This window comes from Podarcis bocagei, assembly GCF_964188305.1.
Source record: "Podarcis bocagei genome assembly, chromosome: 12".
Lineage (NCBI taxonomy): Eukaryota > Metazoa > Chordata > Lepidosauria > Squamata > Lacertidae > Podarcis > Podarcis bocagei.
This window is the reverse complement of record NC_138137.1, coordinates 57,718,684-57,733,719: the sequence shown is the minus strand read 5'-3', so window position 1 is coordinate 57,733,719 and position 15,036 is coordinate 57,718,684. Positions and strand designations below refer to the sequence as shown.

Here is a 15,036-nt window from a genome sequence, read left to right as displayed (position 1 = left end):
CTCAGATATGCTGATGACACAACCTTGATGGCAGAACGTGAGGAGGAATTAAAGAACCTTTTAATGAGGGTGAAAGAGGAGAGCACAAAATATGGTCCGAAGCTCAACATAAAAAAACACACGAAGATCATGGCCACTGGGCCCATCACCTCCTGGCAAATAGAAGCGAAAGAAATGGAGGCAGTGAGAGATTTTACTTTCTTGGGCTCCATGATCACTGTAGATGGTGACAGCAGTCACGAAATTAAAAGACGCCTGCTTCTTGGGAGGAAAGCAATGACAAACCTAGACAGCATCTTAAAAAGCAGAGACATCACCTTGTCAACAAAGGTCCGTATAGTTAAAGCTCTGGTTTTCCCAGTAGTGATGTATGGAAGTGAGAGCTGGACCATCAAGAAGGCTGATTGCCGAAGAATGGATGCTTTTGAATTCTGGTGCTGGAGGAGACTTCTTGAGAGTCCCATGGACTGCAAGAAGATCAAACCTCTCCATTCTGAAGGAAATCAGCCCTGAGTCCTCACTGGAAGGACAGATTGTGAAGCTGAGGCTCCAATCCTTTGGCCACCTTATGAGAAGAGAAGACTCCCTGGAAAAGACCCTGATGCTGGGAAAGATGGAGGGCACAAGGAGAAAGGGACGACAGAGGACGAGATGGTGGGACAGTGTTCTCGAAGCTACCAGCATGAGTTTGACCAAACTGCGGGAGACAGTGGAAGACAGAAGGGCCTGGCGTGCTCTGGTCCAGGGGGTCACGAAGAGTCGGACACGACTAAACGACTAAACAACAACAACAACAAGGGGGAGCCACAGAGCCAACGATTGCAGGAGTTGCGACCAATGGCCGATGAAGGCAAGTCGTTCCATTTTGCTTCCATCCTTCTACCAGCTGAGTTCCACAAGCAGCAGTGAGGAGGAGAAAGCTGTGGCTCCGCCCCTTTTTCTCCAAGCCCCGCCCCAAACCCCAGGCTCCGCCTTACATGGGGAGTCCATAGAATCGTAGAGCTGGAAGGGAGAATCATCTAGTCTCTCACCCCAACAATGCAAGGATGTTTTGCCCAACATGGGGCTCCAACCCACACAACCCTGAGATTAAGAAACTCCTGCAAACTTTTCCAGCAGGGGGCCGGTCCACTGTCCCTCACACCTTGTGGGGGGCCGGACTATATTTTGAAAAAAATAACAATGAACGAATTCCTATGCCCCACAAATAACCCAGAGATGCGTTTTAAATACAGTGGTACCTCGGGTTACATGCGCTTCAGGTTACATACGCTTCAGGTTACAGACTCTGCTAACCCGGAAATAGTACTTCGTTAAGAACTTCGTTTCAGGATGAGAACAGAAATCATGCTCCGGCGGCGCGGAGACATTCTACTCATGTGAAAACACCAGGCAGGCCCCACAAATCACGCAGAGATGCATTTTAAATAAAAGGACACATTATACTCATGTAAAAACACGCTGATTCCTGGACCGTCTGTGGGCCAGACTGAGAAGGCGATTGGGCTGGATCTGGCCCCCAGGCCTTAGTTTGCCTACCCATGGACTGAGCTACGTAGCTGCATGAAAGGGGTGCTGAATTGTTCAACTTCTGACTTCCAAAAACGAGAGGGGTGCTCAAAAGTTGCAACACGACCGGAGAATTCAAAAGATAGTTTGGTTTCGTTAATACGGTCGTGGGGAAAAGAAAACACTCCCTCTTTGAATTCTGTGGTTGTACAGATCAGAACTTGATTAACAGCTACCTGTTCCTTAGCAGGTCTTAAAATTAGGTAAATGCAACCTCAGATGAACAACGACACATGACATATTACTCTGTGTCATGATTTATTTAACAGAAATAAAGCCAAAACGGGGGAAACCATATGTGAAAAACTAAGTACACCCTTACTGCTTTCACAGTAATTAAGCCCTCGCTTTACTGGCCGAGGGAGCCAGCGTACAGCTTCCGGGTCATGTGGTCAGCATGAGTAAGCCGCTTATGGCGAACCAGAGCAGCACACGGAAACTCTGTTTACCTTCCCGCCGGAGCGGTACCTATTTATCTGCTTGCACTTTGAGGTGCTTTCGAACTGCTAGGCTGGCAGGAGCAGGGACCGAGCCACGGGAGCTCACCTCGTTGCGGGGATTCGAACCGCCGACCTTCTGACTGGCAAGCCCTAGGCTCTGTGGTTTAACCCACAGCCCCACCCGCGTCCCTTTACCTTTTTACCTTACTGCAAATAGAGCCACAAGACGAGTCTTCCAACCACTTCTGGGTCAAATGCTGGTAGCCTTAGAGTGTCTTCTCTGGTTGTAGAACAACCACAAATAATATCCTTTCCCTTCTGTTCTCTAGGGCAGTGTTTCCCAACCACTGTTCCGTGGCACACTAGTGTGCCGCGAGATGTTGCCTGGTGTGCCGCGAGATGTTGCCTGGAGGGAGGCGGGCGAGTCGGGCGGCAAGAGGCGGGGCGGCGAGGAGAGGCCACCCAGCGCGGGGCTCTCGCCGTCTGCCTGCCTGGCTGCCTGCGAGCTCGGCGGGCAGCGCCTCCGTCCGCAGCGCCCGCCTCGTGGCTCTCATTCCCTGCCCCTGCCAAAGCTCACCCAGCCAAGCCGCGCTCTCCTTCCTGCCTCGCTTTGCTGCCTCCTCCCCCCCCACCCCCAAAGCTTGGAGGTTCCCCGGCAAGGGGGAGGGGAAAAAATTGAAACTTACACTTTCGTGCGTCCCTCCCAGCGTGACGCTGCGCGCTGACGTCACGGGGCTGTAATGGTGGTGTGCCTTGAGATTTTTTTCATCAAACAAGTGTGCCTTTGCCCAAAAAAGGTTGGGAAACACTGCTCTAGGGAGTAACGCTGTTTACCTTCCTGCCGGAGTGGTACCTATTTATCTACTTGCATTTGACATGCTTTCAAACTGCTAGGTTGGCAGAAGCAGGGACCGAGCAATGGGAGCTCACCCCATTGTGGGGATTCGAACTGCCGACCTTCTGATCGGCAAGTCCTAGGCTCTGTGGTTTAACCCACAGCGCCACCTGCATCCCTAGTATTAGGTTCTGCACCCCAAAATGAGATGCCCTGCACCAGGCACCCTGGCAGAGCGGGTCCTGGCCTGCCCCCGGCAAGAGCCCACGGTACCTCGGTGGTTTTCGCAGTCGATCTTCAGCCACACTTTCCAGCGTTTTCCGTGGCGCAAGGGCCTCTTCTTCAGGAGGGAGAGCGCCGCGTGGCTGTCCACGAGGACATGGAAGGCATCCAGCTTCTCGGCCAAGGCTGCACACTCTTCCACCTTGTCAAAAGGCAGAGGGTAGGCGTAGAGGATGTCGTCAAAGCCGCCATCGGCGAAGAACCGGCCCTCAGCCAACGTGGACACCACAATCTTCCTCAGGGTGCCTCCGGTCATGAGACTTCCACCCTCCCTGAGGGAAGAACGCAATTACGATTATTATATACAGTGGTACCTCGTGTTAAGTACTTAATTCGTTCCGGAGGTCCGTACTTAACCTGAAACTGTTCTTAACCTGAAGCACCACTTTAGCTAATGGGGCCTCCTGCTGCTGCCGCACCGCCGGAGCCCGATTTCTGTTCTCATCCTGAAGCAAAACTTCTTAACCTGAATCATTATTTCTGGGTTAGCGGAGTATGTAACTTGAAGCGTATGTAACCTGAAGCGTATGTAACCTGAAGCGTATGTAACCTGAGGTACCACTGTATATTCATTTCCCCCCTATAATTTTTACAATTTGAAGTACAGTGATACCTTGGTTCTCAAACGCCTTGGTACTCAAACAACTTGGAACCCAAACACTGCAAACCCGGAAGTAAGTGTTCCGGTCTGCAAACATTTTTCAGAAGCCGAACGTGCTCTGTTTTGAGTCTTACGCTTCCGATTTGAGTGCCACACTTCCATTTTGAGTGTTATGCAGAGGTCTGTCTGTTTTTCCTCTTTATTTTGCGTTTCTGGTGGCTATTTTTCGTTTTGTTTTTGTGACTGTGTGGAGCCCAGTTCAGCTACTGATGGATTGATTGTGTGACTGCAGTACAGTGGTACCTCAGGTTACATACGCTTCAGGTTACAGACTCCGCTAACCCAGAAATAGTGCTTCAGGTTAAGAACTTTGCTTCAGGGTGAGAACAGAAATCGTGCTCCGGCGGCACAGCGGCAGCGGGAGGCCCCATTAGCTAAAGTGGTGCTTCAGGTTAAGAACAGTTTCAGGTTAAGAACGGACCTCCGGAACGAATTAAGTACTTAACCCGAGGTACCACTGTACATTGTTTATTGCTTTCATTTTATGGATCAATAGTCTTGTTAGAGAGTAAAATCCATGTGAAATTGCTGTTTTAGGGGTTGTTTTTAAAAGTCTGGAACGGATTAATCCTTTTTGCATTACTTTCTATGGGAAAGCACGTCTTGTTTTTGGAACGCTTTGGTTTTGGAACGGACTTCCGAAACGGATTAAGTTTGAGAACCAAGGTACCACTGTACTCATTTTTACATCCTTAAGATATCAGTGACTTCCCTTCTACTCTTTCCATGCATACTCCACACACACTCCCAAGCAGCCCCGGGCCCTGGCAACCCACGTTACACTACTGCCATAAACTGGATCCGCAAAACCATAGAGGCTTTTCTCCGTCGAAACTGACCGGTAAGATTAGACACCAAGAAGACATTTTTTTAAAGAAATGAATGGATTAACTTTACAGAATATATGAAGGGGCATTGCAAACATTTAAAAATGTTAGTAGGATTGGATTAGCACTTGTAATATAATTTGATAAAGGGTATTGAAAAAGGGACGTGGGACGTGAGTGGCGCTGTGGGTTAAACCACAGAGCCTAGAACTTGCCGATCAGAAGGTCGGTGGTTCGAATCCCCGCGACAGGGTGAGCTCCCGTTGCTCAGTCCCTGCTCCTGCCAACCTAGCAGTTCGAAAGCACGTCCAAGTGCAAGTAGATAAATAGGTACAGCTCCGGCGGGAAGGTAAATGGCGTTTCCGTGCGCTGCTCTGGTTCGCCAGAAGCGGCTTAGTCATGCTGGCCACATGACCTGGAAGCTGTACGCCGGCTCCCTTGGCCAATAAAGCAAGATGAGCGCTTCAACCCCAGAGTTGGACACGACTGGACCTAATGGCCAGGGGTCCCTTTACCTTTACCTATTGAAAAAGGAGACTTAATAGATTGGATAAAAGGATAGAAATGCAATAAATCCTTGGGAATTTCCTTCTGGGGCTTCTCAGGCGGCAACACAACACAGAACCTATCCTTTCTCCTACACATGAGAGACCAATTACCGAGTCAGTTCGGGAAAGCCAGACAAGGAATCCACCGACTGCTCAGACCGTCTCCCAGCAGATTAGCAAAATGTGGAACAGATCTGGCGAGCTCAAGATACAAAATTCCTGCAAAAAAGCAAGGGGCAGGGTGGTGATGGCCTTTGGGCTATAAAAGGATGATTATAAACAAATGATAGGGTAATATGTGAAGACTGGGGGGAAAGCTTTGCAAAGTTTGGAGCAGATTTCAAGCCGTAGGTGCGGGATTTCGATATCCGGTTCCTTTTTCAGGATTCAGAATTCGATTTACAGTGGTACGTTGGTTCTCAAGCTTAATTCGTTCTGGAAGTCCGTTCCAAAACCAAAGCGTTCCAAAACCAAGGCGCGCTGTAATGCGAAACGGATTAATCCGTTCCAGATTTTTAAAAACCCCTAAAACCGAAATTTAACATGGATTTTACAATCTAACGAGACCACTGATCCATAAAATGAAAGCAATAAACAATGTATTGCAGTCACACAATCAATCAATCAATCATTAGCTGAACTGAGTTCCACACAATCACAAAAACAAAACGAAAGAGAGCCACAAAAACACAAAATACATAGCAAAAACAGGCAGACCTGAGCATAACACTCAAAATGGAAGCGTGACACCCAAATCGGAAGCGTAACACTCAAAATGGGGCACGTTTGGCTTCCAAAAAAAGTTCGCAAACCGGAACACATACCGTATTTTTCGCCCCATAGGACGCACTTTTTCCCCTCCAAAAATGAAGGGGAAATGTGTGTGCGTCCTATGGGGCGAATGCAGGCTTTTGCTAAAGCCTGGTGAGCGAGAGGCATCGGTGCGCACCGACCCCTCTCGCTCTCCAGGCTTCAGGAAGCTATTCGCAAGCCTTGCAAGCCCGGGGGGAGTTCCCGCAGACTCACAAGGCTTGAGGGCAGCAGCCTGCAGCCCCGGCGAGTGTCCGCAAGCCTTGCGCGCCCGGCAGGAGGTCCCGCCGAGCGCGCGAGGCTTGGGGCTGCGGCCTGTCGCCCGAAGCACGGGGAGCCCGCTTCGGGGGAGTGTCCGCAAGCCTTGCGCGCCCGGCAGGAGGTCCCGCCGGGTGCACGAGGCTTGGGGCGGCAGCCTGTCGCCCAAAGCACGGGGAGCCCTCCGGAGGGTGCCCCGTGCTTCGGACAGGTGTGCGCAAGGCTTGGGGCGGCAGCCGCGGCGGGGGGGGGGGCTATAAATTTTTTTTATTCATTCCCCCCCAAAAAAACCGAGGTGCGCCCTATAGGACGAAAAATACGGTACTTCCGGGTTTGCGGTGTTTGTGTTCCAAGTTGTTTGAGTACCAAGGCGTTTGAGAACCAAGGTACCACAAAAATGGAAGCAAGAAGAATTACTGACAAAAGAAGAATGGATGATGAAATTGATGGACTATGCAGAATTGGATAAACTAACCGGCAGAATTCGAAACCTGTGGGACCAGAGATTCACAGAAGACTGGTGTAAATTTACGTACTATTTGAAAAGTAATTGTGATGACCAGATTACGTTTGTAGGTTTGCAAGAAGTTTTGTGAGTTAAATTATTTGAATTATTGCAAAAATGGTTAAAGAGGTATATTGTGAGTTAAGATAATTAAAGGCAATAGGAATTTAAGAAATGCAGAAGAAATGATAAAAATGGTGGATCATCAGAGTCCAAAAAGATTGTATAAGATGGGAAGTTCTGTGGAATGTATAATAATTGGTATGTTGAAATTAATAAAAATTATATATATATAAAAAAAGAGAACCAAGGTACAACTGTACTTTGACTTGCCAAATTGCAAGCAAGATGGTAATGTGATCTCTCACTTTGCCCCGCCTGTAATTTATTATTACAATCCAATATGGTGCCACTCACAGCGTTTTGTGGGTTTTCATGTGGGGCCTCAAGACCACGCCCAGGGCCTTGCAGCGGTCCCTCATCTTCTCGGCGTTCCTCTTCGCCGTGTCCAGGTCCACAGTGAATGCCGGGCTCGGCAGCTCTCCCACGGGTCTCCCAGTCCACATCTGTCAGGAGGAGAAACTTGGCAGAAGACCTGCGCGAATGGCACAAAGGATGCTTAAAGGTAAAGGTAAAGGGACCCCTGACCATTAGGTCCAGTTGCGGACGACTCTGGGGTTGCGGCGCTCATCTCGCTTTACTGGCTGAGGGAGCTGGCGTACAGCTTCTGGGTCATGTGGCCAGCATGACTGAGCCGCTTCTGGCGAACCAGAGCAGCACATGGAAATGCCATTTACCTTTCCGCCGGAGTGGTACCTATTTATCTACTTGCACTTTGACGTGCTTTTGAACTGCTAGGCTGGCAGGAGCAGGGACCGAGCAACGGGAGCTCACTCCGTTGCGGGGATTCAAACCGCCGACCTTCTGATCAGCAAGCCCTAGGCTCTGTGGTTTAACCCATAGCGCAGCACCCAAATGGAAAGCTCAGCTGGTGCTATCAGAGCGTGGTGGCAATAACCCCAAGGTTGCAGCTATCACCAGATCCTGGTTTAATGTCTGACCTGCCTGCCGGTGGCCAGAGCCTCCATCCTGACATGCAAGGTCTAAACCCAGAGCTGGGAATTGTTGGCCATCCAGGTGATGCGGAACTACAACTCCCATCAGCCCTAGCAGGCATGGCTAGTGGTCAGGGATGATGGGAGCTGTAGTTCAGCAGAATCAGCCTGCATAGCCTTAGAGCAGCGGTTCTCAACCTGTGCGTCCCCAGATGTTGTTGGACTACAACTCCCATCGTCCATGAGCTCTGGCCTTGCTTGCTGGGGTGCTGGGAGTTGTAGTTCAACAACATCGGGGGACCCACAAGTTGAGAAAGGCTGGCTTAGGGTGTTGTGCTGATAACAAGGTTGCAGGTTTGATCCCATTTGGGACAGCTGCATCTTCCTGCATTGCAGAGATCCTGTTAGCTGGTCTCGTTAGCTAGCGATGATGGGAATTGTAGTCCCAAAACAGCTGGAGGGCCAAGTTTGGTCATCACTGATCTAATCAATGCAAACCTGTGGCAATCTTTTGCCCAACGTAGCCTACTAGCCACTGGGCAACCCAGCCAGATGGGTGGGGTATAAATAATAAAATTATAATTAAAATTATGTTGGGTGCCCACCAACTCGTCTCCTCCTCCTTGGGAGGCAAAAGATGCATCCGTATCATCTCGTGTCTCTGATCTTTGAGAAGACGCAAAAATCTTATCGGAAAACTCTCCTCATAGAATCATAGAGTTGGAAGAGACCACAAGGGCCATCGAGTCCAACCCCCTGCCAAGCAGGAAACACCATCAGAGCACTCCTGACATATGGTTGTCAAGCCTCTGCTTAAAGACCTCCAAAGTAGGAGACTCCACCACACTCCTTGGCAGCAAATTCCACTGTCAAACAGCTCTTACTGTCAGGAAATTCTTCCTAATGTTTAGGTGGAATCTTCTTTCTTGTAGTTTGGATCCATTGCTCCGTGCCCGCTTCTCTGGAGCAGCAGAAAACAACCTTTCTCCCTCCTCTATGTGACCTCCTTTTATATATTGGAACATGGCTATCATATCACCCCTTAACCTCCTCTTCTCCAGGCTAAACATGCCCAGCTCCCTTAGCCGTTCCTCATAAGGCATCGTTTCCAGGCCTTTGACCATTTTGGTTGCCCTCCTCTGGACACGTTCCAGTTTGTCAGTGTCCTTCTTGAACTGTGGTGCCCAGAACTGGACACAGTACTCCAGGTGAGGTCTGACCAGAGCAGAATACAGTGGCACTATTACTTCCCTTGATCTAGATGCTATACTCCTATTGATGCAGCCCAGAATTGCATTGGCTTTTTTAGCTGCCGCGTCACACTGTTGGCTCATGTCAAGTTTGTGGTCAACCAAGACTCCTAGATCCTTTTCACATGTACTGCTCTCAAGCCAGGTGTCCCCCATCTTGTATTTGTGCCTCTCATTTTTTTTGCCCAAGTGCAATACTTTACATTTCTCCGTTAAAATTCATCTTGTTTGTTTTTGCCCAGTTCTCTAATCTGTCCTGATGATCTTGTTCTCTGAACCCCAGTGCAAAGGAGAAGAAGGGCACGAAAGTACAGTGGCAAGAAAAATTGGTGACTTATGCAGAACTGGCTAAATTGCGAGACAAGGACAACTGTGACTTTAAGGAAGAATGGGAGCTTTTTTTTACAAATTATCTAAAAAGACAACAATATGAACTGGAACTCCTTGGCAGGGTTTGAATAAACATACACAAATTTATGGAAGAAGACTGGAAGAAATTTAAAGACTACTTGCAGAAATGCTGTAAAATTAATGAATGTTAAAGGGACGTTGGATTGAAAATAAGTGGTATTGGTAAAAAGATTAACAAGAATATGTGAATACGGATTGATAATGGTTTAAAATATATAGTTATAATAGGTTAAGATATTGAGTAAAGATAAATGATAGAGGGTAAGGATTTGCTGAATTAACTATGTGAACTGGAATACAAAAAAGGGGGTGTGAGGAGGTCAGGAAACAAGTAAATGAAATATAAGACATGAAAATATTGATTTCTTTTTTAAAAAATTCTTACTTTTTATGTGTTTTGTCTTTGTATTTTTGTATCTCTTTTTCTTTTATTATTGTTACTCTTTTTATTTTTAATCTTGTAACTTTTTATTGTTTGTAAAATTTCAATAAATATCTTATAAAAAATGAATAAAAATACACAAATTTATTGGTTGATAACATGATAGATAGATAATGTAAGGATATGTACACGTTTATAACATTCAGAGAATAATATGTGCTACGAAATCAGAGAAAGGATCTGAGGGAAGTCTGGGGGGGAGGGTTTGATGGGGGAAAGGGAGGGGGAATAATGAATATGGTATATTTTGAGATTTTTGTTTTGCTGAAATTGTTAATAAAAATGTTTTTTTAAAAAAACAAAGGGCAGGAAGGGATCTTGAAAGAGGCCAAGAGAACAGTCAGGCAGCACAATAGTATTTTTGGCTACTTCAGGGAAACAGACAATTTTGCATTTGAGGCTCGATGAAAGGGAAGGGAAATTTATCCTTCTGCAAAAAGAAAGGGAAAGTTTTCTTTTTGCCTGCCGGCCTGTCTTGAGACACTTAAAGAAACGGAATGAAATCTTAATTTGGAAAGAATAAGTGTACCTCTTAGCAGAGTTGGTTTTGCTCAGATCCAGCTGCTCTTAAGTTGGGTAAAGTCCACTTTTGCAGCACAGAGACAGCTGGTGGCTGATCAGGGCTGAGGTCATATGACATGGGGGGGCGGGACATTGGGGGGGTGTTGGCTTTGCCGGGAGCCCCATTGGCTTAGCCAAAGGGAGTTCAAGAGCCACCTCTTCTTCCTATTGAATTAACCGCTTGCCACTCCAAAATCAAAACACAGAAACCGACGTAAGTTAATGCAGAAAAGCAGCTCTAACGCTTGCATGTCTGTGCACTGGTGAAAAGACATTTTGCAAAACCCAAGAAAGAAAAAGGACTTTGTTTTTGTTTTTTTAAATGAGGAAATGTTTAATGCATACTTTGCAAGCTTTGTGTATAGGTTTTTACATTAGTTGATCTTCTAAAGGTCACTTGTAACAACAACATGAATAAGGTTTCAAAATTGGACGGTTAAGAATATAAGATTTTTACGGACGTGCAATGAATAAGTATATAATAATGGAACCAGGAGGGGGAGTGGAGGGAAGTCAGTTAAGATGTATGATTTAAATTTTTGACGATGGTGTTCTCTTTCTTTGATTTTTTTGTTATTATAAAATTAATAAATTGTATCTAGCTTTGCACAAATGGCTTAGGATTTTTAATCTTGTGTCCTTTTTCTTCTTCTGCTGCTGTCAGTGCGACTGAGTTTAGTGCCTCAATAAGTCTGACGAGGAGGACAGTGGTTGCCGAAAGCTTGCGTCACTACAACCAACGTGTGAGGCCTTTAAGGTGTTGCAAGTTATATAAAACAAAGAGACTTGTGTCACCTTAAACTGTATAAAAATCATACAGCCGTGCCACAGATGCTGTATAAAATTTTAGTGAATGGTGCTGCTCAAATTGCTTAAAAATCTTTGCCGTTATATCCTTCTGGTTATCCTTTTCATAAAATTTCAAGTCACCTCGGGGAGGGTCTCTTGAAAAGAAACAAATAAATGATGGCAGTTTTGGGGCGAATGCAGAGAGGGGATGCCTAGAAGGTTGCCAACTTTTTCCAAAGAAGATTGGCAAATTAAATTAAAGGAATATGCTGAAATGGCAAAATTGACAATGAGACTAAGAGGAAGAGACAACAATGAATTCAAAGAAGACTGGAAGGACTTTATTGCATATACAGTGGTACCTCGAGTTACATACGCTTCAGGTTACATATGCTTCAGGTTACAGACTCCGCTAACTCCGAAATAGTACCTCGGGTTAAGAACTTTGCTTCAGGATGAGAACAGAAATCGTGCTCCGGTGGCGTGGCGGCAGTGGGAGTCCCCATTAGCTAAAGTGGTGCTTCAGGTTAAGAACAGTTTCAGGTTAAGAACGGACCTCCGGAACGAATTAAGTACTTAACCCAAGGTACCACTGTATACAGAAGCAATGTACACAAGTTAATACATTAGCAGGGTTCTAGAAGTACCAGACAGCATCTTGAAAAGCAGAGACATCAGCTTGCCAACAAAGGCCCATATAGTTGAAGCTATGGTTTTCCCAGTAGTGATGTATGGAGGTGAGAGCTGGACCATAAAGAAGGCTGATCGCCAAAGAATGGATGCTTTTGAATTCTGGTGCTGGAGGAGACTCTTGAGAGTCCCATGGACAGCAAGAAGATCAAACCTCTCCATTCTGAAGGAAATCAGCCCTGAGTGCTCACTGGAAGGACAGATTGTGAAGCTGAGGCTCTAATACTTTGGCCACCTCAGGAGAAGAGAAGACTCCCTGGAAAAGGCCCTGATGTTGGGAAAGATGGAGGGCACAAGGAGAAGGGGACGACAGAGGACGAGATGGTTGGATAGTGTTCTCGAAGCTACCAGCATGAGTTTGACCAAACTGCGGGAGGCAGTGGAAGACAGGTGTTAAGTTGTGGGTGAACATATCAGACGACACAGCGATTCTTCAAACAGCTCTTGTTTATTCACAAGCCAGAACAGAACTGAACTGAAGGGTTCAGTCAGCCTGCTTATATAGAGCTCCAGTACAACATTGCTGTAACAACTTTCTAAAACTATCCAATCACTGAACATCACTTTCGATCCTTCATTTGCATAACTACAGTATCCCCCTGCTGGCCCAGGGTGAGAACTTCAGTACATAACAACAGGAGTGCCTGGCGTGCTCTGGTCCATGGGGTCACGAAGAGTCGGACACGACTAAATGACTAAACAACAAAGAACTACTTGTAATTTTATGATGAATGGACAATAAGTAATTTTAGTGGTTTTTTAATTTACAATGGACTTGTGGTATGTTGATAAATAATAATGGAGCCAAGGAAGGGACTAGGGGGGAGTCAGTTTTTTGGTTTGGTTTTGAATTTGTATTGTTGTTTTATTTTTGTTATTTTTGGAAAATTAATAAAAATATTCCAAAAAAATACTAGGTTGCCAACTTTTTCAGCGGCCCCTGCTCCTCTGCCCTCCCTTCTGCAGCATGCAGCATCGTGCTGCTTGCCAGCACCACCAAAGCCTCCCAGTTTGCTCCCCTCAATTAAAAATATTGCAGGATCTCGCCCCAATATATTCACCCCAGGGCTTCAGTGCACGCCGGGCAGGATGGGGTTAACTCTGCCTTCAGCTGAGATTTCAGAACGAGGCTGCCGAGAGAAAGAGCCGATTGCGCCCGACCGCGCAACTTCTGCGCCTCGTCCCGGGAGGAGAGCCGCAGAGCTGCTCCGGACCGGGAGCACTTAATGATCGCGCATGCGCGAGCTGGCTCCGTCCGCCGGCGTTTATTCTTGTGGTGGCTGTCTCGCCCGCGCGCCGTTCTTTTCTAAGGGATGACTGCGCAGCGCCACCTGCTGGCAGGAGCGAGGAGAGCACAGGCTCGTTCCGCCTCTCTGGCCGCTGCAACCCCGGGCAAGTTCTGGGATTTAGCAGAGCAGAGTGCAAAATAAAATAAAATAATGCACGGTGAGCGTTTTTTTGCAGCTCTTGCACGGTTGCAATTGCGGAGGAAAGGTGTTCTGCAGCTGCAAAGCCCCCGTTGCAAGTCCCAGCATTTTCCTGCCTGCAAGATTTGGCAGGAGAGAGGGAGAGAAAGCAAAGGAGATGCGCTTCTCCCCTGGCAGGCAGCATTGGGAAGCAGCAGGAGCAGGAAAGAAGAGCTGGGCGGGATGCAAACTCTTGCAAAGGCGGAGTCAGGACCAGAAAAGGGCCGTTGAAAGCCCTTCTGCTGCCTACAGCCACACCACCCTGAATGCACCCGATCCCGTCCGATCTCGGAAGTTAAGCAGGGTCGGGCCTGGTTAGTACTTGGATGGGAGACCGCCTGGGAATACTGGGTGCGGTAGGCATTTTGCAATTTCCCCTTTTGCAACTGAGCAATTTCCCCTTTTGCAACTGAGACCCAGGAATCCCCTCTTTTTTATCAAAGTCCACGGGCTTTTGCCTTGAAAGGCACATTGGATGCAAAGAAATGCTCCCCCTTCCGTCTCACAATTTCCCCTGAAATTGCAGCCAGTAACACCGAATGGGAAATTCATGCATGGGAAAAATCTGCATCAAATCTCCCTTTTAAGGTGTCAGAACTGTCTTTGGATTTTGGGGGGGAAAAGAGATGGTTCCTGAGCTCTGAGATGGGAAAGTCGAAGTGACAATCAATGGGAGCAAAAGCAAGAATCCCACCATACACAACATTTCCAGGTGGTCTCCCATCCAGGCCTGACCCTGCTTAACTTCCAAAATTAGATGGCACCCAATGACATAGCTCTAGATGCAGCTGCTGTTTATAGGCTCACAGAACTGTCATTTTTTTATCTTTGCATTTCCACTTCCATTTCCCCAAAAATCTGCGGGCCTCTGAGTCACCTGGAAAGGCAGATTGGATGCCTAAAGTTGCAACCTGATTTTTTTCACATGCATGCACCCCGCATTCCAGATGCACGCAAGGAGGTGTGCTTCCTAACCTGTCTGCAATTTCAGGAGAAATTGCGAGATGGGGTGAGACGATCACCCTTGAATGAGGATGCAGGTGCTCACCTGGAGAGCTTTTTCGCACCCCAAGCCCAAGCTTGCGGAGCTGCACGTGAGATTCCCAGAGACATCTTGCTGCCTGTTGCATGTCTGAACCTAGAGCCACGTGTTTCTGCAAAAAACAGGCTGCAGGAACCATTACCTTGCTCCAAAAGTGTTAAGCTGCTGGAGCTCCCAGCTGCCTTTTCAATCTCTGGCTCTGCTTTTACAATATGGACATTAAACCGGGCGATTGCTTCTTTCTTTCCCAAATCTGCCTGCCTCTGAGCACTGTGGCTTTACATGGGACATTGTGACACGGGCCCAAAAGCAGGGCCACAAACCTGAAACAGATCAGGAACTGTGGAAACGCATGATTCACTTCGATGGGAACTTATGTAGGTAACCCTCCAGGAAGAGGGTGCCTTTGTCATAGAATCATAGAATCATAGAGTTGGAAGAGACCACAAGGGCCATCGAGTCCAACCCCCTGCCAAGCAGGAAACACCATCAGAGCACTCCTGACATATGGTTGTCAAGCCTCTGCTTAAAGACCTCCAAGGAAGGAGACTCCACCACACTCCTTGGCAGCAAATTCCACTGTTGAACAGCTCTC

At 47.3% G+C, this 15,036-nt stretch overlaps 1 protein-coding gene across 2 annotated transcripts in view; it reads right to left on the bottom strand.

Annotated features, from left to right (window-relative positions):
• The window catches only part of LOC308569658 (D-serine dehydratase-like), a 35,707-nt gene extending 25,178 nt beyond the window's left edge, over positions 1–10,529 (bottom strand). Inside the window, exons 1-3 of one of the 2 annotated variants that reach the window (XM_081163847.1) lie at positions 10,423–10,529; positions 7,153–7,301; positions 3,118–3,398 (exon numbers count right to left, since the gene is read on the bottom strand). In XM_081163847.1, coding sequence (XP_081019973.1) covers positions 3,118–3,398; positions 7,153–7,301 — 430 coding nt within the window. In that variant the 5' untranslated portion in view covers positions 10,423–10,529. Of the gene's footprint in view, positions 1–3,117; positions 3,399–7,152; positions 7,331–10,422 lie in introns of both variants that reach the window. The other variant, XM_081163848.1, reaches the window with a different exon arrangement.
• Between the last annotated feature and the right edge of the window lie 4,507 nt (positions 10,530–15,036).